General features: G+C 38.4%; 1 protein-coding gene across 1 annotated transcript in view; it reads right to left on the bottom strand.

The window, feature by feature from the left end:
• LOC131693374 (prolactin-releasing peptide receptor) overlaps positions 1-26,598 on the bottom strand; it is a 359,374-nt gene that overhangs the window by 133,218 nt on the left and 199,558 nt on the right. Inside the window, exon 3 of the mRNA XM_058981139.1 lies at positions 22,816-25,302. Within this exon, the coding sequence (XP_058837122.1) occupies positions 22,909-24,516 (1,608 nt within the window). The 5' untranslated portion in view covers positions 24,517-25,302 and the 3' untranslated portion in view covers positions 22,816-22,908. The remainder of the gene's footprint in view (positions 1-22,815; positions 25,303-26,598) is intronic.

The following is a 26,598-nucleotide window of genomic DNA, read 5'->3' as shown; positions in this document are numbered from 1 at the left end:
TCCCAGTTTCGTTTCGTTCATTCACAGTTCTTTCAGAATGGTGAAACAAGCTCGCAGCCCGACCGCAAATAAACTCTCATTCCGTTTGCCGAAAAGATTTGCACTTCTTCTGCCGCAAATTGATTTGAATGAAGGAAATAAACAAAATTAATTGCGACGGAAACGATCTACCCCCTCCGGGATAATGTCTCTGTGGGCGACCGTGCGTCGTTGGTTCCAATCATTCATCCTGATTTGCTGTCGCTTTTGATTTGGCGGCTCTAGGGTGATGCTAAATCGGTGGCTGCTTGTGGGAAGCGAAACAGGGGATGAGCTTTATGAGTTTATTCATGCGCCTCGTCCTTCTTGCTGGCAATATATTCATCTTTGCGCCAGGGAACGGAGCTTGAATTGTATGATTTAACCTGTAGAATCTATTTTGTGTGATATTGCTATTAAAAAAATGAAATATAACTTCAGTGCACGTTTGGTTAAGTTTCTCGATGCAATTAGGTTTTGTTTTAATTGCTTTATTGATTCACTAAATTAATAGTTCGTAAATTTTTTCCAAAGTTACTGTAGACGAACTACTTGAAACTTCATACGCTAGGCAAAGTATTGAAAATACAATCCACTTCGTAGGCGATTCTAGGCGTGCAGGGCAATTGCAACGCTAGAGTATTACGATCCTACTCTGCCTATAATCGCATGTTTGTTCTGACTTGCGATTATAGGGTAGTGGTGACACTGAGAATCCTTCCTGCATGGGTCTTGAACATACAACCACTGGATTTGAAACTAGCTCCATACGTCCTAGATTATCAACGATAATATTCTTACTAAATAATATTGCCCTCAAATTTTATTGATCCGATTAATGCTGATTGTGACTCCAAATAGAAAAACGATTATCCATCCGAAGAGCCACCAACTCAAACGTCGACTTCAACGAAATCAAAAAAAAAAGTACGACATTTCACAATAACTTGATTGACTGACTGATGACAGACGCGCGCGTACTACGACGATACCAACAACGAGGCGTCGACGCCAATCCAGCTTATGTCACGATTCATTATTGTCTACCAACAACAGCTTTCCCAGTCGGTCGTGAAATTGATATGCAAAGCTCACCGCCGGTTCGTTGGTTGGTTGGTTGGCTGTGCTTCATCAGCTACTTCACTTGCGTAGATTCCGGTCCAGTGAGCTGCAAATGGGCGCATGATTCAGGCTCATCAATCGCGGGGACACCACCGCCGGGCCTGGGCCGCGGTGCAACAAAGTTACGCCAAATCGAAACATACCGGAGGGCTACCCCGGCACCAGCGATCAAACGACCGAAGAATAATGGCTGATTGGTTTCGTCTTCGTGTAATCAATCTGAAGTTGATTGGTTTTTCATGCTTTTCCCGTGGTATTTTATTTCACTTTCGCTTCATCGGCTTGCCGCGTGCTGACTTTGATTGGATTACGGTAGTATTAAGAGTTGTTTGAAAATATTTCTATTTCGCCCCGGTTGAGATTCAAAAGGCAGTAGGGACAGCAAATTGAGTCCCGGTGGTGGGTGACAGCTCTGGGTGGAAAGTTATACACCTGTTTGGTATAACCGAAAATCGACGATTGATAGAAAGGATTTCAGAGCAATTCCGAGAAAATCAATTTAGCAGTGATGAATCTATCGAATCACAGTTAATCTCTCGCTGAGTGGAAGGAAGTATTAATGAAGTGGAAGGACAAGAATGCTGTTGGAAAAGCACTGTTGAATTGAGCTGACATTGACACTTCAAAAAAATAGACGTTCTCTGCTGTTGTGTCTCTTTTGGGATTCGATGAGCCCTATTTTATCTGGTATTGCTTTGCTACAACATGAGAAGCGAGAAGGACACAAATCGTGAATGTCATGTGACATGAAACGCCACTTATTCAGATATGGGTGTTAATAGCTGCTTGAGACAAACATACTGTAATTGGTGGTCGTGTGTATTAATTTTAACACAATTCCAATTAAACCAGCACAACGTAGAGCTTGTCGAGGTGGGAATAGCAAGAATAGGAGAAATGAAAGTTTATAGGCTTCCATTAAAATTCATTTAGATTACTTCAGAAGGAGTCAAAACTGGAGGAAATCAGTACCAGCCCTTTTGCATAACTCGATGGAACCGGAAACATTGAAGATTTTCAACTGAACTCAGTTTCTCAGCGACGAATGACTCGATTTTCAGAAACTTATAGGGCAAAGTGCCTATTGTAGTCCAACTGGGGAGGTTGCCTCACTATTTGATTAATTTTACAGCCAAATCCATGGAGTTTGTGTAAATTGGCATCAACATATTTTCTTCGTCCTTAAGAACCAATACATTAACAAAAATAGCATAAAACGTAAACGTAAGCCAATTATCGTTTTACTTTTTGAACTAATGCGTTGAAAAAACAAGCAGATAAAGAGATGGTATAACGAAAATAGCCTGATTATCCTAGTACTCCCGTTGATTACTACTGAAATGTATTTTGATCGGAGTTCTGGTGCGATCACACATGATACAAGAATTACTTTTTTACGTTGCATCATCTACTATCATGGTGTCTCTGGTATCACAGAAAAGAGAGAGTTGTTAGTAAATGTGCCAATAGCGTTATTATGCAATAATTGCTCTGGACATCCGGCTGCCAGGAATTTGGGAAATTTATAATTTATCGTATTAATACGTTTGGCCAAATAAGCAACTTGAACTCCGGATAGTAGTCTATGAGGAGCATTATTTATATTTTAATAAAACGGTAACGTTCTCTTTTCTACGGCGCGACGATTTTTTTGTGGTTTTTATCGCATCGGTACTGATTTTACCCGGCGAGAGTTTGAATAAAATGAGAAATCTTATGCAAGAGGTATTTGTGTGTGTCTCTCATTTTTTTGTGTCAGGTACCATTCTTATAGATACTTGTTATTGCACATGTATAATGGCTTCGTAGTTGGAGGGGCTTTTATTTATTTACTAGCTCTAACCCGGTGCACTTCGCTACACCCATCAGGACTGAACGAAATATTTTAAAAATACTAAAAATAACAAATATTGTTTCTCGCGGATAGACAATGTTCTTAGTTTGACCGTCTGGATCACAATTAAATTAATTGCTCTGTTTTCCTACACGCAATCGTTTGAAATTCCTTGGTATCATTCGAATTCGAGGTAGCAGTACATCTGCTCCTTTATATTTTCTAGTTACAACGGTCACTTAAATGAAATTTTTCAACCAAAGCACAGTTGTGGTGGGTCGATGTTGCGCAGTAACTAATATAATAGGCACACAAAGTTTCAATTGCAACACATGCGGAGCACAATGTTGCAAAACGACGTTTTCACGATCAAAATTCAATAACTCCTGAATCATTGGTTTAGGAGAATGGATTTTTTCGAAGAAGTTTCTAGATAAAAAATATAGATGCATCTTTTGTTATAATGAATTGAGTGAGTAATCCTCTAAAAGTGAGATAGAAAATTTATTTCCCCATATAATTTTACTAGAAGCTCGCTGTCTTCAGTAAAGTTCTAGAAAATATTGTGAAAAACTTTACTGAAGATACTAAAGCTCTATATAGTAACTGTAGCGAGATATGTAGGTTTACTTGGGATAGACCCCTTAAAACAGTTTTTCGAATATAACTTTTTACGATTACTTTTTATTATTAAAAGTGTCTTCTATAAAGTTGTTAAAAGCGATAAAATACACATTTTTTATAACAACGATGAATCTGTAGCTCTCGAAACAACAAAGTTATTTTCAATTTTCGAATATTTTAGGTCAATTTACACCTTAAGCAACTTCCTTAATCGCAAAAAAACTTTTTTCTTTCGATTAAATATAAAAACCCTGGTCTGACGGAGACTGCTGGGTAGGTTACATATAAAATCAATACTCCTGAAAGCATGGTAGATCGACTGAATTAAATAATTCAGCACGATAATCCATAGATTTATATGCGTAACAGAATTTCCATCGATTTTATTTTGGATGGACTAGTGTATGAAATTGAAGTCAATATACGCAATCGATTAATTCTTCAACGGATTGTATTATTTTACAAAATCATGTGGAAATGTGGTCGAATTTATTGTTGCATCGATTACCATTTTTCCAATTCATATATCTAACTTTTTTGGCGAATTGACCTGCGAAGGTGACTATAAGAATCATTCAATAAAAGAATGCACATATAGTGAAAAGTTCTGTTTTCGAAACATATTTCCAATGATACGAAGACATAACGGAGTGTTGGTGGACGTGGGTAAAGTTAATTCATAAAAATTGGCGCATTTATAAAAATATTTTAGCGATACAGAGAGTGTTAGTATATTCATTCACTTTCCATATAATCACTGCACAATTGAATAATATTACTTCAAATATCATAGCAGAATACTGAAAATTGAGCCAGTGACAGAGAATCTCTACAGGTATCTCGTTGAAAACTTGCTTTGTGGTGTACATCATAAATCAAAATATATTGGACCAATCGCTTTCAAGGTTTGCACAGTTGTTCTACATATCCCCAGGTATTGATCGAAGCTTTTATTTTTTCTTCATATTTAAATTTTTCGTAGCATTCTGCATCTAAAAATGCAATTTTCGTTAAAAAAAAAATAATACTTATTTTTGTGAACAAAGTTATGAACTTTAATAATGTTATGATATGAAGGAGAACTGTGCAAAATTTCAAACAATTTGGTTCAGTAGATTTTGAGTTATGCTGTACATCGCATTTCTTCGAGGTGTCTCCTGAAGATTCACTGTAACACACCCAATTTTCAATATTTTGCGGTGAACATTTATGAAAATATTGCTTAAATGTTGCATTATGGACTGAATAGACTAACACTCTCGGAATGGCCAATTTTTTTTTTTTGAGTGCGATATTTTTTTCAACAATAATCCTACCCCCTTAAGCAAGAACTGATCTCATCAGTAGGTGTCGACTAACGGGTAAAATTTGACAAAGATCGCCGACTACGCCACCAAATATACGATTGGTCCCTTTTATGGGTCATCGTGAATTCGTCCTATATAACAGTGTTGCATTCTTTCAGCATTTTGCTTACACCCGAATTTTGATTGATATTGTAACGTTTTTACGTATTTCAGGGCAGAGCTGTTCGTCCATCATCCAGCAATGTTGATTTAACTTCAGATGAAGCGATCGCCAGTACAATTTTCAATTTAATTTTCGACAAATTATTGCAATTCATCAGTATTATGCTGTCATTCGCGTAATAGATCTCTATCAAATAAATTCTTGCCATTCCATTTACGTGCTGGTAAACATACATGCAACAAAATTGTAGATTTTTGAAGTAATTGACAGATATTGCATCAGAAACCCTCCCTCTCCTTCAGATTCCGAAACCAACAATCATGTCCACCTTCTTGGTGGAAGAAATACTTATGCCAAATCCTATATAATATATGTATCTAAAAAAAGTTCTTCAGTAAACCCCCCCCCCCTCTCCTTTTCCTCGGCTAAGGTACTTCTCACCCTCCCCGTCGTGCACAAAAACCACCCCATGACCATCTCCTTAGTGTAAGAAATACTTATGTCAAAATTTTATTCATCGCTAATAATCACATTGAATGAATAGATAAGGTTTTCTTCAGAACTCTCTTCTCCCCCCCCCCTTTCGTGGTCCACTCCTATCAACCATTGGCTCAGTGGGAGAAATACATATGTCAAAGACTAATAAATTTGGAGATATAAATAATTCTTCGCCTAAAAAACACCCCCCCCCCTTAAACTCAGTGTACCCCCCTCCCCTTCCCAAAAAAACCATGCCATGAATATTAGAGATGGTCGGGTTCGGTTTTTTTGACCCGAAACCCGGACCCGACCCGAACCCGACGGTTCGGGTTCGGGTTCTGTAAATTTAAGCTTCTCGGGTTCGGGTCGGGTTCCGGGTTTTCAAATTTGAAATTCTCGGGTTCGGGTCGGGTCCGGGTTTATGAAATCTTGGACTTTCGGGCTCGGGTCGGGTTCGGGTTTTTTCAAATTAGAAATTATCGGGGTCGGGTCGGGTTCGGGTTTTGAATAAAACAAACCCATCCATTTCATGACACTGTTTGCGTCTAGACACAAAACGCAGTCTTTTTGTAGTAGTGAATTATACTTCGTAATACGAATGGATGATACATATAACCGTACCAAATGTTAGCACCTCTGAATCGCTAGAATTCGTCGTATTTTTTGGTGCTCAAATATTGTATTTTTTCATTCTTGCATAAAATTCCGTTTCTTCAGATTCAGAATTTATCGGAAAATATCGATTCAACTTTCTATAATGGAATATAAATTTCGACAGGTACTTTAAAACCGATACTTAGGCCGCGGCGACTTTTTCTCTACGTAAACGGTTTTGGGGGGTACATTTGTACCCCAGAGCTAAAGTCTCTCTAGTATGTCTAATTTTTATTAAATTTATAATTAAATTGCATAGTTTTATTCTAAAATCATTCGTAAAGTAACCTGTTTAAAAATATTGACTATTTAAGTATGTAATATTTCATTTTATATAGAACAAGTCTTTAAAATACGTCAAAATTCCCTTGTTTCTTCATATTGCTATAACTCCGGTAGTTTCAAATCGATTTTAACCATTTATACGACGTTGTAAAGCTTATTAAATTTCCTTTTGGAAATTTTTTTTCAAAAACCGATCAAAAAGTATATTTATTCCGATGCTTTTTTGAAAACCAAACGCCAACACAAATGTTAAAAATACAGCAATGTGCAGTAACAGAGATGAAACAGGAAGGCGTCGAAGGAATAAGTAGAGCCGGTGCATTGTACGTGTATATAAAGTAAGTATGTCCCAGAGCCTGGGCTGCAGAAGATAACGAATCGAATGATGCGTCTTGCATAGTATATACAAATCATATTCACGAATGTGTTTTGACTCTTTCATCCGCAAAAGAAAAAATTACGATACCGATCCAAACGCATTTTCTAGTTACTTTGCTATAGTGCTTTGTTATACCAAATAACAGATACTATTATTCAGCAGAGTTGGAACTTATACAATTTTACACAAGTTTCTCGCTTACTATGTATCGATATTTTGCTTTTAAAAAAATATATAATTTTTTTTTAATTATGTACACATGACAAAACACTAACGCTAACGGTTTTGTGGGGTACATTTGCACCCCAAACAAACTTTAAGCAAACACTGTTAAATTGGTCAAATGAAACAAATAGTTTGTACCTGCCTTCACGGAAGTTTAATAATCAAATTGGTTTATGATAAAGATTTCTTGCAATTAAAATAAACTGTAACGGAAAAATAAGGATTTGGACTTACAAATTTGGTGGTACTTTGGTGTCATTATGGCGGCTCAAATTTAAAAAGGACACATTATTGTTTTTAAATCAGATAGTTTAGGCCAAATTTATTTTCTAGAGACTATATTTGTTCCATCAGACCTAAACCTAGCTTCACTTCCGCCAGGTTTCGTTGTTCATGACACTCATATGGTGATGGGATAATACCACCATTATCAAATCAGTGGTACATATATCATACAAGCACTTTCTGTCAGATTGTTCCCGGGCTGAGCTGTTGCATGATCCGGATTCCTTCATGAAAATACATGTATTTCCACGAATTTAACGAAATGATCGCAAAAATTTTGTGTATTCTGTTGAAGCCATTACCGGATTTTTAAAAGTTTGGAGTCGTTCCGAGAGCTCCATTGGAGATAACGAAGCATCTCTATTGGCACGCATACCGTATAATCTGAAGCATAAAATAACTTAGATACCCAATCATAGATCGTCCTAACGCTAATGATGGGACATCAAGAACACGTCAGAAAATGATTGATACCCTTCGATACAGGTTTGACCGTTCAAACCAGTAACGTGGGTGACGTCATGTAAACTGTCGAATACGAATTGCCAATTGCCATAGCTTAATTTAATACATGTAATAAATTATACGAAACTGCCTTGCAGGAATGGTTTCTGATAAAAAATCAGAAATTTTGGTTAATTACGACGTGCAAGGTTGTTGGAAACTGTGACCATTAAGCTTTCTGTTTCCCCATGAGTTGGCCGCCGATTTAACTTAATTTCCGGTTAAGATATCAACGATTTATCTCAGCACGTTACAAATTTGACGTTCAATAATAGTAAATATAAATGCGTATTCTACTCGGCAGTGATTTGTTTTTCCATATGCAGATATAACTCAATGCGTATGGTGCTACCTCAGATTCGAGTGATTCTACTATTCTTAGATGAGTCAAGGGTCCAGGTCGGGTGCCTAGAATTAAAAATCTTCGAGATCTTTGGTTAATTCTCCGTATTAGCAAGTTGGATTCGGATCGGGCTTCTCAAATTTTAAATTTTCGGGTTCGGGTCGGGTTCGGGTTTTCAAATTTTAAAATTCTCGGGTCGGGTTTTACAAAATTTTTATTCTCGGGTACGGGTCGGGTTCGGGTTTTAAAGTTTTAAAATGTTCGGGCTCGGGTCGGGTTTTTAAATTTTCATGCGCTCGTGTTCGGGTCGGCTTCGGGTTCGAAAAAATTGAAACCCGACCATCTCTAATGAATATCTTCTTGGGGGAAAGAATACGTATACCAAATTTCATCAAGATCGGACTTGTAGTTTAGAAGTAGTTAGCGGACATACATACAAACATACATTGATTTTTATAGATATAGGTTTTACTCAAAACAATAGCACCAGCGTAACATACAGAGAGAAGTGTTGTAACGTCACGAAAGTTAAAAGATGCTTAATAAGAAACAAAACAATAAAAAATATATTTAATGACACCTAGTTATGCGTCTGCTATTTAGAAATACATCATAGAAGATTTGTTCTTGTAAAAAAATTTATAGACCAGATATTTCGACTTTTATGGAAATACGTTGAAAGTTCTAATTTGTGACGCGTTGTAACGTCACGTTACATTATCAGTTATAAAACAATCCTTTTCCAGTATATTCAGTTTATGTTTATTGAATCTTTAGTGAAATTTTGTCTACTTTCCGAATCTGTAATAAGTTTTGATGTAGGCGTTCATTTGATAAGTTATAACATATTTATGGAATGAAGAATCGCCAAATCGTTGTAACGTCACGAAAGAATGTGTCATTTGAACTCTACCAAAATGCGCAATAGTTAAGTCACATGTGCTCAATGTGATTCTGACTAGGAAGTGTCATAAAATGTTAGAATATGCATCCAATACCATGTTTCAGGTTGTTAAAGGCTCAGAAATATAGTCCTAAACTGTAAGCCTTCATTGTGACGGCGCTGGTGGTTAGGTGGTAAGCGTGACCGCCACTCATTCCAGTTGGTCTGGGTTCAATCCCAACCGAGGTCGTTGAGATTTTTGTGAGATGAAAAAATCAGTGGTTCTTCTCTCGGAAGGGAAGTAAAGCCGTTGGTCTCCGGTCCATAAGTTGATGGATCGATATCTAGTCCAGATAGTGGAATCACCTCTCTGGCGTCGGTAATGAGGAAGTAGAATCCAACTTCTATACTTACTAACAAATATCCTCCTCCCGTGATACTTGTGGAGTGCTCTGTAGTATATACGGCCTCTAAGAAGAGCAAGTATCGGACTAACATTCCTTCACTTTCCTTCCGCGATCTACGTTCGATAACGGAGTAGCACGCTCAAGGTCAAACTAAACTGTTAGTCTTCATTGATCCTACTTTATACTTTCATTTTTATTGTGAAGGTTCCTGTAGTTGGCTCACAACCGCGAACAAAACTTTGTTCGGCAAAAAATCAAGTTCTTAGAAAATTGCTCATAACTTTATTTCAAATTGAATCAAATTACGTTCTTAGGCGATAAGTAAGGTATTTGTCACACTTTTCGAACGGTATATTGAACTTAGCATACATCAGATCGAACCGAATTGTACGGACTAAAACATAACCACAACCAAGACTCTCCCCTACTCGAAGAATTTGATTACGATTTCTTACCAACTTTAGAATCCTTACAATCTCTCGAGAAGTATACCAACAAATTATTTTCATCGATCTCAATTGCTCTATAGTGCAAAAACTATCTAGGACATTCAGCATCACATCCCCCATACTTAGTTGCCCATTCTTCCAGTCAGTTCGTGCTGCACAACACATTTATTCGCTCGTTCATTCTCATCAGCTTCCATAGTGTACTGGAAGAAAAACTGTGAACAGATCGCGATATTCGAGTAAATAAATTACATTTTCCAATACCCCAGCTCTGTCGACCTAGAAAGTGACGACAACTACTGGCTGGTAATGTAATACAAAGTCTGACAGAAGCACCTCCGATAAGAAAAAGTTTTCCGATACCCGTCCGTGCAATGCCCTGCCGGCACCAAGGGTTTGTTGCTCCGAAGGTCGGAGGAGCTGGTGTTCGGTTACAATGACGCAAACAATAACATCATCAAAGTGCAGTTACAGTCCCTTTCCCGCTTGCATTTGGTATACAAGTTCAGATAACTTCTTCGAACTTGGCAGCTTCGAGTTTCGGAGAAACAAATTACACAACCAGAGTGCGGTCTATTTGCCGATGGCCAGTCTGCAGGACACTTTCTGCCGGGCGATTGAATGTGCAGCCAAAGTCACGAAGACACGACACCGAATCTGGAAATTGGGAAAATGCAATTATTTAGGGAATGAAACACCCAAACGAGAGCTGCACGCGCTACAGAGGAAACTTTTCAAGAAATATAATTTGATTTGTTCAAGGTGTGTGCCCTGAATAAATTGATTGTCAAGGGACGTCCCATCAGATTAAAACTCGGTGGAACGGGTTTTTGTTTTCTGTAAGTGAAAGTTGGTCGTCGGAAATTTGAATCTTCATGAGTAACGTGAATTACCAATACATAGAATCTATGGATATGATTTGTTACTCGCTTACACGCATAAATGGTTTCGTATGATAGACTAAACATGCTTATTTTAACCTTCCGGAAGTCGCGCTATTGCACTGAGTGCGCGCTGCGCTGAAAATCTAGCGAAATCGTCTTAGGGCACCAGCGGCTGCTCGTTCAGTGAGCCATAAGCGCGACTTCCGAAGGGTTAAATTGAAAAATTTATTCTACCCATTCCTACTGGTGCTCTGCTAGTAACTCACATCTACAATGGGAGGCAACAAATTACTGTTTCCTACACCCAAAACGATGGCCGATTAGAATTGCTGACAAAAAATAGTTTCATTTCATATCAAACTTTGACTTTCCTGTGTATGTTGGCCCACTAAACACGAAAATCATAATTGAACAAAAATAAATTAGGATATTCACAATAATTTGGAAAGTAATGTGAAGGACGTAACCGCAATCAAGTAGAATACATGCACCAAACAATCGGCTTGGGTAATCCACATTGATACTCCGTATACGATCATTGAGCAATATACCCCTCTACTTACTATAGGGGCTATTATCGAAGGCACCTTTCGATTACCGGTAGTATCAATCTACGTGCCGAGCCATGGAGGTTTTGAAACCAAACAGGCAGGAAACTTTAATGCACATCCCTAGTAACAATTGAGGTTTTATTATAGTTTTATAGCAACTCATAAAACTTAGATTGCACTTGTAGCGTGCTATAAAACTTAAGTTGTTACTTGGGATCACACGGCGTGGGGATTCAATCGTGATGACGCTAGAGGTAAATCAATAATGCACGTTGCGGCGGAGAAAGGACTGATAGTAATGAACGACGGACCCTTTTGCCGAGGAGCCACTGCCACGGCTATTGATGTCACACTCTGCACTAGCGAATTAATCAATGCCTTGAACTGGAGAAGACATTCCGACCCAATGGGTAGCGACCCCGCCACAACGAGAAGTAGAAGATGGCAGTACCAGGACGCGAACTGGGAGGCTTGGAACGAATCACACGCGATGTAGAGTACTCTGTAGTGAAGTTGATAGAAAGAATAGTTAGTGCAACAGAAGAAAATATCCCGAGGTCAAGCACTAAAGCGGGCTGACGCGCAGTTCACTGGTGGAACTCCGAAACGCGAACAGCTATCAGGGAGCGTCGAAAAACACTGAGAAAGCTCAGGAAGACACCACCAAATCATCCGAAAATAGCAGAACTGTTGGGCGCATTCCAAGCTGCCCGAAATAACTATCGCAAAGTGATTTGGGAAGCCAAAAACCGAAGTTGGGAACAGTTCATAGATGGTATCGACAGTAGAACCCCTGTACATGAGCTATGGCGTCGGGTAAACGCACTTAGCGGTAAGCCCAGAACCGTCGGGTATTTAATTGCGATCGGTGACTCCGTGACTGACGACCGCACTAGGATATCGGACGAAATCGGTCACTACTTTGAGAGTTTATCAGCAGCTAGGAACTACAGTAAAAGTTTCCTGGGAATCAGGGCCAGGAGTAAAGCAAACCCGGCCGTATACGAAGACGACAGAGATTTGAATGTATAGAATAAGCCATTTACGATGGAGGAACTATTGTTAGCTTTGGACAACGGACGAGGCACCTCATCCGGTCCAGATGAAATCGGATATCTTATGTTAAAACATCTCCCACTGTGAGTTAGAACCACCCTCCTGAACTCATTCTACAAGATCTGGTCCTCGAGCTCCTTCCCAGCAACACGGGAAAAAAGCATCGTTGTGTCAATACCAAAGCAAGTAATTACCGTTCAATCAGCCTAACCAGCTGTGCCGGAAAAGTATTCGAGCGAATGGTAAACCGCCGCCTTGCCGGAGTTCTAGAAGACCAAAATCTAATTGACTATCGACAATTCGCATTTCGGAAAGGAAAGGGAGCTGGTACTTAGTTAGTATCACTCGGAGAAACACTCGGCGCTGCCAGGCGATCAGGAGAACACGTGGATATCGCGGTTTTAGATCTATCCAAAGCAGGCATTGTAATTCTCTCTCACTCACGCGAGAAGCAGCTTATCCGATGTCCAGCTTTTCCGAGATAAGATGAGTCGCAAAATTCTCCGTCTCCACAAATAGCGTGAGAATGATTTTCCGGATAAAATTTATTTGACTTTTTCCTTCTCACCGGAGAAGGTGATAAAATTTAAATTTCGTGGAAATCAATAAAAACTTCAAAAAATACACTTAATTACAAAGAAAAGCGGCAAAGAAATATGATAGACTTGTTTTTTCGTGTTTTGGAATAACGACCGGAAAGCAGCGAGCGAAAAAAGGATTCCGTGATAAACTCATTCACTCATTCTCCGGCTGTTTTATTTATCCGGAGAATTAACACGTTGTATTTATCCGGAGAAGTTGTGTGAGTGCCAATAACTTTTCGTGTGAAAATGTGAGTTTTTATTGTCGCAGTAGCAAACTATCCGGACGCATTTACTCATATGAGTGATAAATGCAATGCCTGATCCAAAGCGTACAACCGGGTATGGCGAGAAGGTGTACTGAAGCAGCGGCATGAATGGGGCTTTACAGGGAACCTCATCAAATTCATACAAGGATATCTCACCAACCGAAGCTTCCAAGTGGCATTCGGTGGGATCCTGTCCGGGGTCTACCAAGAAGAAAATGGAGTTTCGCAAGGGTCCGTCTTAGCAGTAACCCGTTTTTTGATATCGATGAACTCGGTGTTCACATGCCTTCCCAAAGGAATGTGTATTCTTATATGCAGATGACATAGTCCTTCTGGTTACAGAAGCGACACCAGCTCGAGTATGAGTACAAATGCAAAGTGCAGTTCGATACGTCGCTAAATGGGCACTTTGCATTCGTATTCGTACTCGGACTGGTGTCGCTCCTGTAACCAGAAGGACTATGTCATCTGCATATAAGAATACATTTTCCTTTTGTCAGTCGGTTTCAGCATGGCTACTGAAAAATGTTGCGTTTCCCACATATGCGACGAAAGGCATCATCCGTGGATCCGCCCAGTTACTGTAAATGACATAGAGATTCCATATAGAATGGAACCAAAGATCCTGGGAATAATACTAGACCGGTGGATGACATTCGCCACACACTTCCGACGGATTAAAGAAGAGACGCAGGGCAGACAACCGTCACCAAACCAGCAACCACCGAACAATCCAAAAAGTTGGAAACAGTATCTTTACTAGTAATTTTTGTATGGAATCGAGTTAACCTGTCGCGCAAGCCCATTGTTAGTGCAGATCCTAGCTCCCGTCTACAACGATATTACGCGAAACGCCGCCGGTTTACTTCCTAGCTCTCCGATTCTATCTCGTCGCTGTTGTGCTATCTTATGACAAACGCCATTTTGGGGTAAACTGAGTTAGATATGCCACATTACTTGTCTGAAAAATCTCTACCAAGTGGCGTTTTCAGAATTTTGAAATTCTACTTGGTTAGTATCTATATAGCGAGAAACATGATGAGAAATTGTGAGTTTTTTGCTTCAAATCACTGTATCTAGGGATTTGCTCAAGTTATATTGAAATTTTACTTGTTTTTATTTGTAAAATTGTCTGAGGAACACAACGGCATAAAAATTTTCAAAAGAAAAATACACTAGTTGTGAGAAAAACACAGTTTTAGTTTTAAACTGGAAATACAGCAAATGTGGCAACACTGTAATCAAAAATAACTATTTTTCTAGATTCCCTGACTCATTTCCTTTAAATGCATCTCGCCGATTGTTTATCGACCAAATGAACCCAAAGATAGGAATAAAAGTTAAAAATTGATGATTTTTTTCTATGGAAAATTTTCCATGCATCGTGCACGTCATACAAAATTTCCATATCAACTTTTGAATAGGGCTAATAAGATTTGTAAACAAACTTTTGTTTTGCTGATTTCTCTTAATTTATAATAATTTTAACACAGAAAACATTTGAAATTGATTCTACCAAGGGTAAAGATGTTGATTCATGTGCATTTTTCATGAAATTCAACTAGGCAGCGGAATAAGGAGCGAAATAAGTTTGTTTACCAAAATCTCATTAGCCCTTTTGAAGACTTAATATTGATTTGTCATCAATACACGCCTATGACATGTGTGAGTGCGACTTTTGTTTACATTCTTAATAAAAACTCGCAACATAGTCAACCGATCTTTGAAATATTTGAGAGATTAATCCAGAATAGATAGAAGTATCAACTGTCTTTTTTGAATTGTTCATACCATTTATAAGTTTCAAGATATTCAGACGGCGCCGGTGGTTGAGTGGTAAGCGTGACCGCCACTCATTCCAGTTGGCCTAGGTTCAATTCCAGCCGAGGTCGTTGAGATTTTTCTGAGGTGGTCACGTCTTCCTTCGGAAGAGAAGTAAAGCCGTTGATCCCCGGCCCATGAGTTGATGGATCGATAATCTAGTCCAGATAGTGAAGTCACCTCTCTGGCTTCGGTAAAGAAGAAGTAGAATCCAACTTCTATACTTACTAACAAATTCCCCTCCCGCTGTGGAGTGCGCAGTAGTATATACGGCCTCTAGCAAAAGCAAGTATCGGACTAACATCCCTTCCCTTTCCTTCTGCGATCTACGTTCGGGCCTGGCCGGTGCGAGTATTGATCAATAAACACTTTAGGATTACCAGGAGTTGCACATTGAAAGATGTTTCGCTACTCCCAGGCATAATTCTCGACAAACATGTCAATTGGTCCTATCTGCTACGTTATATGTGGAGGTACTGCAAAAATTGTTTAGGTTAGGTTCATTTCAATTTCCTTCCTTACAGGACAATGCTGTGCGAGGATTTCCTCTCGAAAGAATGGGTTGTCTGCAGTGATGTACCGATGGGAAAAATTCCATCTTCCCGGGTTTTTATTTTTGGGTTTTAACCGGGTTTTTTCCCAAATCATTTTAACCCAGACGAAATATGGGTTTTTTCGTTTTATCGAATGTATGATGTTCATTTAATGTTTTTAACCTTTCGGCAGTCGCGCTAGTGCACTGAGAGCACGCTGCTCTGAAAATTTAGCGAAATCGTCTTAGGGCACCAGCGGCTGCTCGTTCAGTGGGCCATAAGCGCGACTGCCAGAGGGTTAAAGAATCTTGCATTTACATTTGAGAGACCGGAAATAAAAGTCGCAAGGATAAAACATACTTTGTAGAACCCACTACAGATATCTTAGCATGTAAAAATCGAATATAAACATCAAGCGTAAAAATCGGACAGTGATCCTTGAGCATGAGAACCGCTTAGAATATTCTCACTCGAAAAAGTCGGCAAGGATGAACCTTCAGTATAATTCGCGCACAGGAAATTCCGTACAACGTTACATTGAAGATTAAAAGTCGGATAAAGAAAAGTCCTTTGTAAGAACCGGATATACTTTTTTACGGTTTTTATTCTATAGGACATAATCGGAAAGCTCCTGTCCGATTTTGAAACTTGAAGTTCAAATCCAATTTTCACATTCTAGTATATTTATAACGGGTTTTACGAAGCATTTTCTGTTCCTGCAACTTTAGTTTAGGTCCATTCCATATTCCAACTAGTTTCATATAATACTGGGAACAATAGTCATTGTTACTCTGACTAGTGAGAATTAGAATAATCGTGTGATGCCCAAACTACTTTTATTCTGCTTGTTACTCATTTTAGGGGTTGCTATACCTTTAGCGAAATAAGGTATTCACACAAAATTAAGAAAATACCTATTTAGTTCGGTGAAAAGTAAAAGTGAGTAATATGCAGAAAGCGAGTGGCCTTGACGTTCGTCTTTAGTATGAACAGTAATCAGAACTCTCAAAAATCGTAATCCGAATTCTTTCGGCATCAACTACATCAGCAACAGTAGAAAAAATGTTTAGTACGTTTAGGTGGATTCACAGTAAGAAACGCAATCGACTTAGCCCAAAACGTGTTGAAAAGTTTTATTACTTATTTAACCACAATATTTGTAAAAAATGTTGGATCACTGCTATAACAATGATTAAATCGAGGAAAACCATTCAGAATTAATATACATGCAAAACTTTATGACAATAATGCTCATAAATTAAATAAAAATGTTTGGATAACAATACATTAATGTTCAATTACTAAAATATCAAAAAATTGCAAAAAACCCAATCTTCCCGCGAAAAAACCGTTTTAACCGGGAAAAAGCCTTGGGTTTTTCCCCCAACATTATAAAAACCCGATTTGGTACATCACTGGTTGTCTGGCAATAAGAAGAGACAGCAACAAACGCAATTGATCTGTTATACTGTAGGTCTCTGATGGAGGGTCGTACTGGTGCTGGTGAGTGCTGTCGTAAAATGAAATTGAAACAGTCTCATTCGCTATGTAGATATTGTACTGTAATCAATCTGTAATCTTCGCGATTAAGTGCAGGCTACAATCGGCCCTTCAACAGAGTTTATCCGGCAAAGTTATAAACTAAATAGTTTTCTGCCATTTAATGTAGAACAGAGCCGATCAAGGAAACAAATCTAATATTACATCCTTCTTAGCAAAGAAAATATTTGTAGTTCTGAGAAAATTTTATTAGGAGAAAACTATAACTAATTTGTGTTTAAACCCTACTTTCCCCTGAAGATGAAGGGGTATGCCTTCGAAACGTTGCACTATGGGGAGGCATGTAACCAAAAATTGAAAACTATATCAACTCCAATTTAATACAATGACTTAACTGGGCTTTATGGATGAAAGTTTTGAAAAGAAACATTCCACGAATGTTTTTGAAGACTCTTCGTATCTCAATTGCATTTTGAATGAAACATATGTTCAAACCCGTTATTTCAAAACTAGGGACCCCTGGTTTGTGATTATATAATTCAAAATTCATATTCTTTGTATTGGTATAAATTTTAATGAAAAATAACGGATAAAAGTCCAAAAATATCTACAAATTCGATCCGGGAAAAAGTCTCCAAAGACTCATGAACTCTCGATGGGGGATGCAAGTATAATATATCTTCTAACTTAAAGCGAAGGTTTCAGTTGCTTATACAACATGCATTGAACAGATGTTATATACACTACCATGTAGCAACAAATTACACTGATTTGTACTGTATTTGTACCGTAAACTCAAATGTACCATTTTCATGATCAATGTGGGCAAAAACATATTTATTTGTAAAAACATTAAAACTTGTAATTTCAAGAAAGTTCATGTTTTAAAAGCAGTTTTTATGTATAGGGACAGTGGATACTTGTTTTTCCAAGAATTCAAATACCTATACTGATAATTTGAACCATTTCTTTTCCATGGTATTGGTTTGTACAGGAATAAACTCAATAATCCATATCTCCGGAGCGAGAATTCCGAATGAAATGATTCGCAGGCTATATAGATTACTGGAAAGAGACTACACGGCTTTTGTACTATCGAGAACAATACATACAATCGCTGATATACAAATTCTAGTGAGTAATTCTCCCAAAAGTAATTGTGGAAACCAGGAGCGGATCCAGAAAAAAATTTCGGAGGGGGTCTGAAATTTCGATTTTGAAATATTCAGTGTACAAAACGTAATATATAATAACCTCAAGTAAGTTTTGGTGGTTATATCTGATTTAGAATGATTTTGAGCTTAGAGCGAATTTAAAAGAGAAATTATTTTAAAATTTCTTAACAAGTTAAAAAATTCGGAGGGGGTCCGGACCCCCAGGACCCTCCCCCTGGATCCGCCACTGGTGGAAACCATACACACCAAAAAATAATTAAATTTAAACGACATGTAAATCAATACGAATGTAAACAAACAACGATTGAATCAAAAATTTGATTGAAAATTACGTTAAAATCAATTGGAGCATCAAACAGCATAGGGTAAGGTGGGGCAAATCCGACCGTTGGGTAAACCCGACCCCCCTCTGTTACCGAAAATCAGAAGCACTACGCGAACTAATATCAATGTTGTCGTGTAGAGCATCGAAAATAATCATAATGGTGGTATGACAGCATTTTATTAGTCTACATTGAGGTGATCATACGACAAAAAGTGTGTTTTTACAACTTTTGATTTGACTTTTGTGCATCATTGACTACAGGATATTTCTGATTATTAAAGTGATTGCATAATAAATGTAAGTGGATTTAAATTCTTTGATTTAAGTCCTAAAAAGTGCATAGGTGAATTTAGTTCAACCTTTTTCATAATTTTTTAAATTGCATCGTATTGAAAAATGACGCGGTGGGGTAAATCCGACCTCTAAATATTGGGGTAAATCCGACCGCTTTTTTGCTAAGAAAATTTTTATTTATCAAATTGAAATATATTTTTGTTGTTATTATTTAATATTTTTATGCAAAATGGTTCATAATAACAAACGAAAGACACAAAAACGTGATGATTATAGTATTCGTCGAGCAATTGCTCCGATGCACATGGGAATATCATTACGTGCTACTGCTCGTGATTTTAGCATTCCAGGATTGACATTGAACTCCATTTTCTTCATGTTACAATTCAATAACACAACATTCATTGATTTATCATTGAAAAACCATAAAATTTGAATAATATCTGCACTAAGTCAACCAAAAACATAGGGGGTCGGGTTTACCCCACCATTTTTGAAAACAGCAAAAATGAACATTTTTGTAAAACGCTTGTATCTCAAGATATTCCCAAGATCCAAATGAAATGCTATATACCGAAAGTTGCCCAGGAGTCTAACCTTTAATTTGGTATATAAAACGACTTGATCCGATGTAAAATGAGCATTTTAGAGATGCCTCCCGCAAAGTTGTTGATAATATGTTGATGATAATCATTACATATTTTTAAACGCAACACATTTTTTTCAAGTTTAATATTTTTTAACCATTTACTGATGTATGGAGAACAAGATTGGATGGCTTTACCTAAAATTCTCCGCTTCCAGTTATTTTTCCAAAAATGATTTCAAATTGAAGTCCGTTTTCGTATTCCGGGGTGACTTTGATAACCTGCATGTTTACCCACATTAAGTTATTGATGTCAATGTTTTTCATTCAAATGTTTGTTTAAACTAATTCTAGAAAGATACTCATTGTTAAATAGATGTTAATTGGTATTATACAAAGTATTTCAATATACTGTAAAATTTGAGTAAGCAAAATTCGTATAATTTGTGTCCAACTAGAATAAAAGATTCAGAAAACTTTAAAAAATGCTAAAATTGTTTTGTTTCAGTGTTTTATCAATGTACAAAAAGTTTCATCCATTTTAACACGTTGGAATATTGAACAATAAAAAAAAGTTGCGAATTTTAGCTTAAAATAATTTGAAATAATTGACAACTAGTTTCACAAAAAAATTCATTTAAAATAAGCAAACTCTAAATAATAAATAAAAACTCGCTTGTAATTTATTACTCTTGTTCAAATCTGAGATTTATTTGTTTTATAAAAAATAGACACATTACGAAGCTTCACAAAAATAACGTAAAGTCAAATTTCGATTTTTTGTAGTTTTTGTACCCAAAAACCGAACAATATACTCAAAAAGTATAACAAATCAGTATTTTATAAGTTTAGAGTTAAAAATCATTTCAAATTCAAATGATTCTGTGGACTATTCTGGTTTAATAAGCGATCTACGAAAAAAGTTTGAAGTGATCAAAGTCACCCCGATGATCAAAGTCAGCCAGGTTTACGGTACCTAGTACACAATTTTATTTCAATTCAATTCAAATATACACCATTAATAGCTTGAATTGAGACATTCACCAAAAACGTACACGCCGCACTAGCTATTTACCAAAGACCGCTCTAAGGTTGCCAGCAAATTTTTAGTGGAACTAGTACTAGGGTAAAGTGCCTATTTTTACTAATCAGGGTGTCTCACTAATTTATTAATTTCTCGTCCTACAATCAATGGAATGCCTAAAAATTGACATCAACAGCTTTGCTTCATTGTTAAGAACCAATATAGTAACACAAATGCGCTGAAAACAGTGAAATTCTCGTGTTTGAGCGCAACGAAAACTCGAATCGAGTGCCCCTATTGTTGCGCTACCATTTGACTCATTGCATTGAACAAAGATGGCAGGCACTGCTCTAACCAACGGCTTCAAATAAGTAGGGTGTTAATAGAAGCATGACCAAAATGGGCTCATCACCCTAGCTATGGGGTACGATATTGTATTGCACAAGTATGAGGTTGGTTGAACACTAATTTATCATTTGGGAGTTTTTCACTCACAGTTCGAGAGCAAAAAAAACAGATGCATTTCGCTACCAAAGATTCGTTTTGGGTGTCCTACTATAGCACAAAATTTGCAGTTAACCCTTTCATGCCCAACTTTTTTCTAGTGCATGTAGGGTTTCAAAAATATTTTTCCTTGAAAACGGTGAGATCATGAAACACATGAAAAGTCTATTTTCATAAAGATAGGTGCTTCCCTTGCAGTGCTAGAAGCTGCCCAATTTTTACCTTCCAATGCTCAATACAATTCTTCAAGAATATTTACAATAGTCCAATTGCATGGAAAACGTAGCCAAAGACAGTCTCAATTGATAAGTTTTATCAGTTTTCAATAACATTGCACCACAACGAAGATATATGAAAAAATCATTTTTCAATGTCAACGTAAACTGTCCCTGTCCATCGGAATCCAATCAAACTAATTGCAATAACTTCGCTTCTAGAGCTGATCCATGTTACTGTTATTACTCAAATGAAAAGCAACTGTCACATTCATTAGCCTTATTTGTTTTTGTCAGAAAATCTGGCCTCAATCAAAAGTTATAGCTGTTTAAAAACATTGTTGGGCATGAATGGGTTAACGACCGCGGTATTGGATAGAAGAATCGCATTTTGATCAATTCCACTCTTGGAATGAATAAAGACAGTGTTTTCTTTGTTCTTTTTTCTTAAGATAAAACACACTAAATAAAAGACACCTAGCTGTTATTCAGTTTTCTCACTTGTACTTCTGATTCAGGCAGGACTTTCAAGAGACACTAAGACCTTCAAGATAGTCCTACCAACGGAAAGTGTTTTTAGTCGTCTTTTCAACCATATTGCTAACATTTTCCAAAATCAATTGCCTTGAGGGCAGTTTATCACTAGTATGTGGATAACTTTAGTAATTAATACTATTTTTGTAATGCTTCATTCAATACACAAAAAAATAATGAAATTTACTGCTAATATTCGATAGCAAATGAAACGCGTAGAATCGATGAAAACCGGTAGTTTCAAAATATGACAACTCTGAAACCAAACCGAACACGCCAACTTTGGGTGTATGCACTTGTTTCGCTAACTGCACCGTCAGCATCATTGGTGGCTTTCGGATGAATCACTTTATCTTTTTAATTTGACGTCGAGAGGACAAATAAGAACGTTATTAGGTTATCCACTAACCGAGGCAGTGATACCCCGGTACCGGTACGTGGCGGTTGGAGGTCTTCCTTCGTCCGTTAGTTCGTCGTTCGCCAGTTAAATTAAATCTTTCTACAGTGGAGGGAAACTGGGCGACAATGCGCCATCTAGTCGATGCATGTGATAACTACGATAGATTTAATTGTATGCATTGCAGTGTAACAGTCCCATCTGGTAGCCCTTCAGGAAATTCGAAAACGCAGTATGGGAGAAGTGAAATCGAGTGCTGAGGCAAACTATTTACACATTTCACTGATCAGTTTATTTGCATATTTTCAATTCGCTTGCCAAGCGCCATAAACCCTGACTACTCAAGTTGATGAGAATCTTAACTGAACTGTACTCCATAGTAGCAGCACTTTATTGCCTGGTTGATGGTTGGAACGAGTTTCTGTTACTCAACCAATTACGCAGTTTGCTGTGAACGGTTTTTTTAATGTGGTGTAATCAATTGTTGTTCCTGCCAACCATAAACTTATTTAGATTGACGTTTTCAAAGATTTTAGCAGACTCTGTACTTTGTATTGATAAGTTCAAGTACGATATGAATTAAAAGAAGAAATGATTTACTCACCTCAAAATCACACACACGCACGCTCGCCTGCACGATTCACGCTCCTAGTTGGTAGTTTAAAATAGGTACTTCTAGCTCAACCTAATCCTCAGTCTAGAGTATTTCGGGCAGTTTGGTATCCCCGCAGGTACCGTCGTTGATCAGTATTAGCGATTGCAGCTTCGGATTGCTGCTACTCCGAAGATTATTCGCCGTAGAAACACCCAATGTGAGACCTCCATTTCCCACGCCGTTGGTAGCTGTAGGTAACTGAGGTGCTTTGCTGCCAGCATCACCCGGTAATAGTACCTCGAAGGGAGTCTCAAGGACACCGGAAGGAAGAAGAATAGTTTCCTGATTCTGAATCGAGGGCAGCAAGGGTGGACTATGTGTCAACATCGCCGGTGGTACGATCTCGGAGAGCAGGATTGAGTCCACGGTTTGTTTGGCGGACTCGCTAGTTGTGGTCGTTGTAGTCGTGGTATTGGGTGAACGACTCGCCAATGGAGCCAACATTTGGGCGTTGGGAATAAGAGTTTCCTGAACGGTGTCGTTGTTTCCATTGCAGTTACGGTGCTCCGAACGCCGCATACTGACAGCGCTGCGACCGCGGGACGGGTCAAAGCAGGGTAGGACCTGTTTGAACTCCTTACGAAAGTTTTCGTTTAGCCATGCGTACAGAAACGGATTGTAGCAGGTTGAACTCATGGCTGTAAGATGGGCGATGAAAAACAGCAGATTGTAGAAGGGCCACGAGTTGATGCTCGAGTAAAAGTCGTTGCATATGTTGACGAGGTTCAGAGGAAGCCAAGAAATACCGAATATGGCGACCATGGCTATCAGCATCCGATTGGTGCGCTTTTTACGATCCCGTTCGGCTTCCTCACGTCGGGTGGTTTTCGTACCAGGCTTTGTACGGGCTCTATCATTCAGTCTAATTGACACCGATATGTAGCAAAAGGCCATTATGAAGAATGGTAGACCGAACTGTTGGATTGAGGTGACTGTCGAGAAAATCATTCGTAAATTCTCCGTAGGCCACATTTCTTCGCAATACAATGGATGACCTTCGTGTAGCGTATGATTCACAATAGAACTATTCGTGTCGTCGTGAAGCCGCATATACCAACCGTACGGAAGGGTCAGCATCAAGGAGAAAATCCATATGGTTATGATGATCGTGATACAGGTTGATAATTTCATTCGAGGATGAAAAGGGAAAATTATCACAAAGAATCTATCTATCGCTATGGAGGTCAAGGTAAGGGTCGATATGTACACACTGCAGCCTTGTGCCAACGGGACAGTGTGGCAAATGAGTGCTCCAAAAACCCACTGACCAAGGAATGTGTACAAAGGAGTAAACGGAACGGCTAGCACACACAGGAGAATATCCGAAAGCGCTAGATTTGTGATAAACAGGTTTGTCACAGATTGCATGGCCTTGTTTCGAAAGACCACGTAGCACACTAGAACATTTCCGAATATTCCAAGAATGAATATACTGGAATACAGTATGCAGAACACCATCTGAACATACTTGTTAGATATAACGATATCGCTCGAGGCCACTGCTTGTCCGGTACTGTTTGGTTCCAATTCGACACCGCTTAGCGTTTCGTTAATAGTCGTGCTGATAACCTCATAAGCGGCCATTGCCTTCGTGGGTATCAGCTCCACCCTGCCGGATCTAAGCTCCGGAGAAGCCGTCGTTATTGCCATCGCTTTCAATGATTGATTGATAGCTTTTCTCGTTTTGGGTTACACTGCTTCCCCGAATCAATTATGTTTCGTCGGGATCCCCTATACAAGAAACACTGACTGCGTTTGCTGAAAGTCTTCCTTCGTCTAATGACAGAATGTAGAGCAACTCTTGGCGGTGTCCGCCACTATAAACGCCGTTTAGACGCCACTGTCAACAACACCAAACCCCACCCTCACCAACATCACGCACTACACCCTCTCTCTTGGAATATCTTCACAGTCTCAAATTACTAGATAAATATTGTGACACAGACACGCATCACCACACCCACTCTTCGTTCCGACCCCGCTTTTTTGCCGACAACAGTCACTAGTTATCGCTTCCGTTTTGCTTCCCTTTCACTACTGACAACTGGCAACAGCTTCAATTACCCCATACACCACCGACGTTGTCCATCTCGGGAACTCTGACTTCAAACTGCGAAAATACAGAAAACTGCACGGATCCACCGAATGCCGGAACTTGTTATCACACAATCACTGTTTTCTTGTTCACTCCACCACACCTCTCGCCGCTTTCGCCGGGGCACACGGTGTCCGGTGTACCACCCGCATACGCAGGAACGGGGGAAAGGATTGTTCAACCAGCACGGGCAGCTCACTCGTCGACATTAACGACCACCAACTCGCCTATATCCAATCCAGCTGGAAGAGTAATCGATTTACTCGGTCAGCTGCCGTTCCGTACACTTTCATGGTCGGGGTCCGCTGATCGTCGGATTTTCTGGAGCTTTCTGAGGAATCCTGTGGAAAAATAGACGGAAAAAATAGCAAGAAAATTAAATTGTGGCTGTATCTGTAATGAGATTGTCGGATAGCAAAATGGAATTGAAAATATGTCTAGGGAACCTGTTGCCCATCAGCATTGTGCTAATAATGCCCTTCCGGGAAGTGCTAAGCGTGAAGCAGCTTTAATTAGCTGTCAATTGCAGAGGAGAAACTGGTTAGAAAAACCTTCGAGCCCTAGAGAAAAGGTTCACTGCAATTTTCAATGACATTTAAGTTAGTTGAGCTACGAGTTTGATTTTGAAGCCCTTGTTGATGTTAAATAAATTACTTCCACTGGAAGTAATTCAATGAATAGCACTTCATCGAAATAAGGGCGCGATGATTTGGATAATGAGAAAATTTTAAATTGAATTTGTTACATTGCGAAACAAAAAAAAATTGGGGGCAGAATGAAAAGCGCTAAAAACAAATTCATTTTTTTTTAGTTCCAAGAACTTAAAATGTTTTGAAAAAAAATTCGGCCATCAATTTTTTTTTTGCAATACCTTATGATTTCAAAAAAATCCCAACGAACTGGGCTTGGAAGCAGAGCAAATAAAAAGATGGCAGGGATTAAGGGTTCCAACTACATCAATGTGAAAAGATTTTTGAAAAAAAAAAATGGAACGGGACTCCACAGTTTACAACCAAAGTTTTGTGAAATTTTTTAAATTAACATCTTTTATGTAAAAATGGGCATCTTGGACCGAATTTTCCCAACAAACCGAGCTCCGGAGCAGAATAAATAAAAAGATGGCAGAGCTATACTGCCCTTTTATGCAATTCTGACGTTAGCGCCCATAGGAATATTTTTCAGGAAACCAATTTTTGTGTTTCGTGATGTTTTCAAAAGCACGAATAATATTTCAACTATCTGTTCTGTACAAAATGTGTACAATCCATCGTAGATAATAGCCAATTGCTTAAATTTTCAATTTTTGGCAAAAACCTTGTAAATTTTAGCTAACGTCACTTTTGCAAAAAAATAGCGATTTCATTTCACTGTTTTTATGCAATTCTGACGTACGTATACAAACCAAAAGTACCGGGTAAAACGTGTCGTATATTATCAACCGTTTCAACTGAATTATCTGCAAATGATTATTACTTCCTTCAAATTTCCGAGGCTATATGTGGTGGTCTGGTCGGATGGTCGTTTTTGGATCTATACGGATGTTCCGTGGCTTATGTCCGAGGGCCATTCAGTACATTTTCATTAATTTTCTAAAGTTTAGCTGCAAGTCAGGCATTATTATAAAATGTATTGTATAT

This window comes from Topomyia yanbarensis, chromosome 3 (assembly GCF_030247195.1).
Source record: "Topomyia yanbarensis strain Yona2022 chromosome 3, ASM3024719v1, whole genome shotgun sequence".
Classification (NCBI taxonomy): Eukaryota; Metazoa; Arthropoda; class Insecta; order Diptera; family Culicidae; genus Topomyia; species Topomyia yanbarensis.
This window is presented reverse-complemented; position numbering and strand designations above follow the sequence as displayed.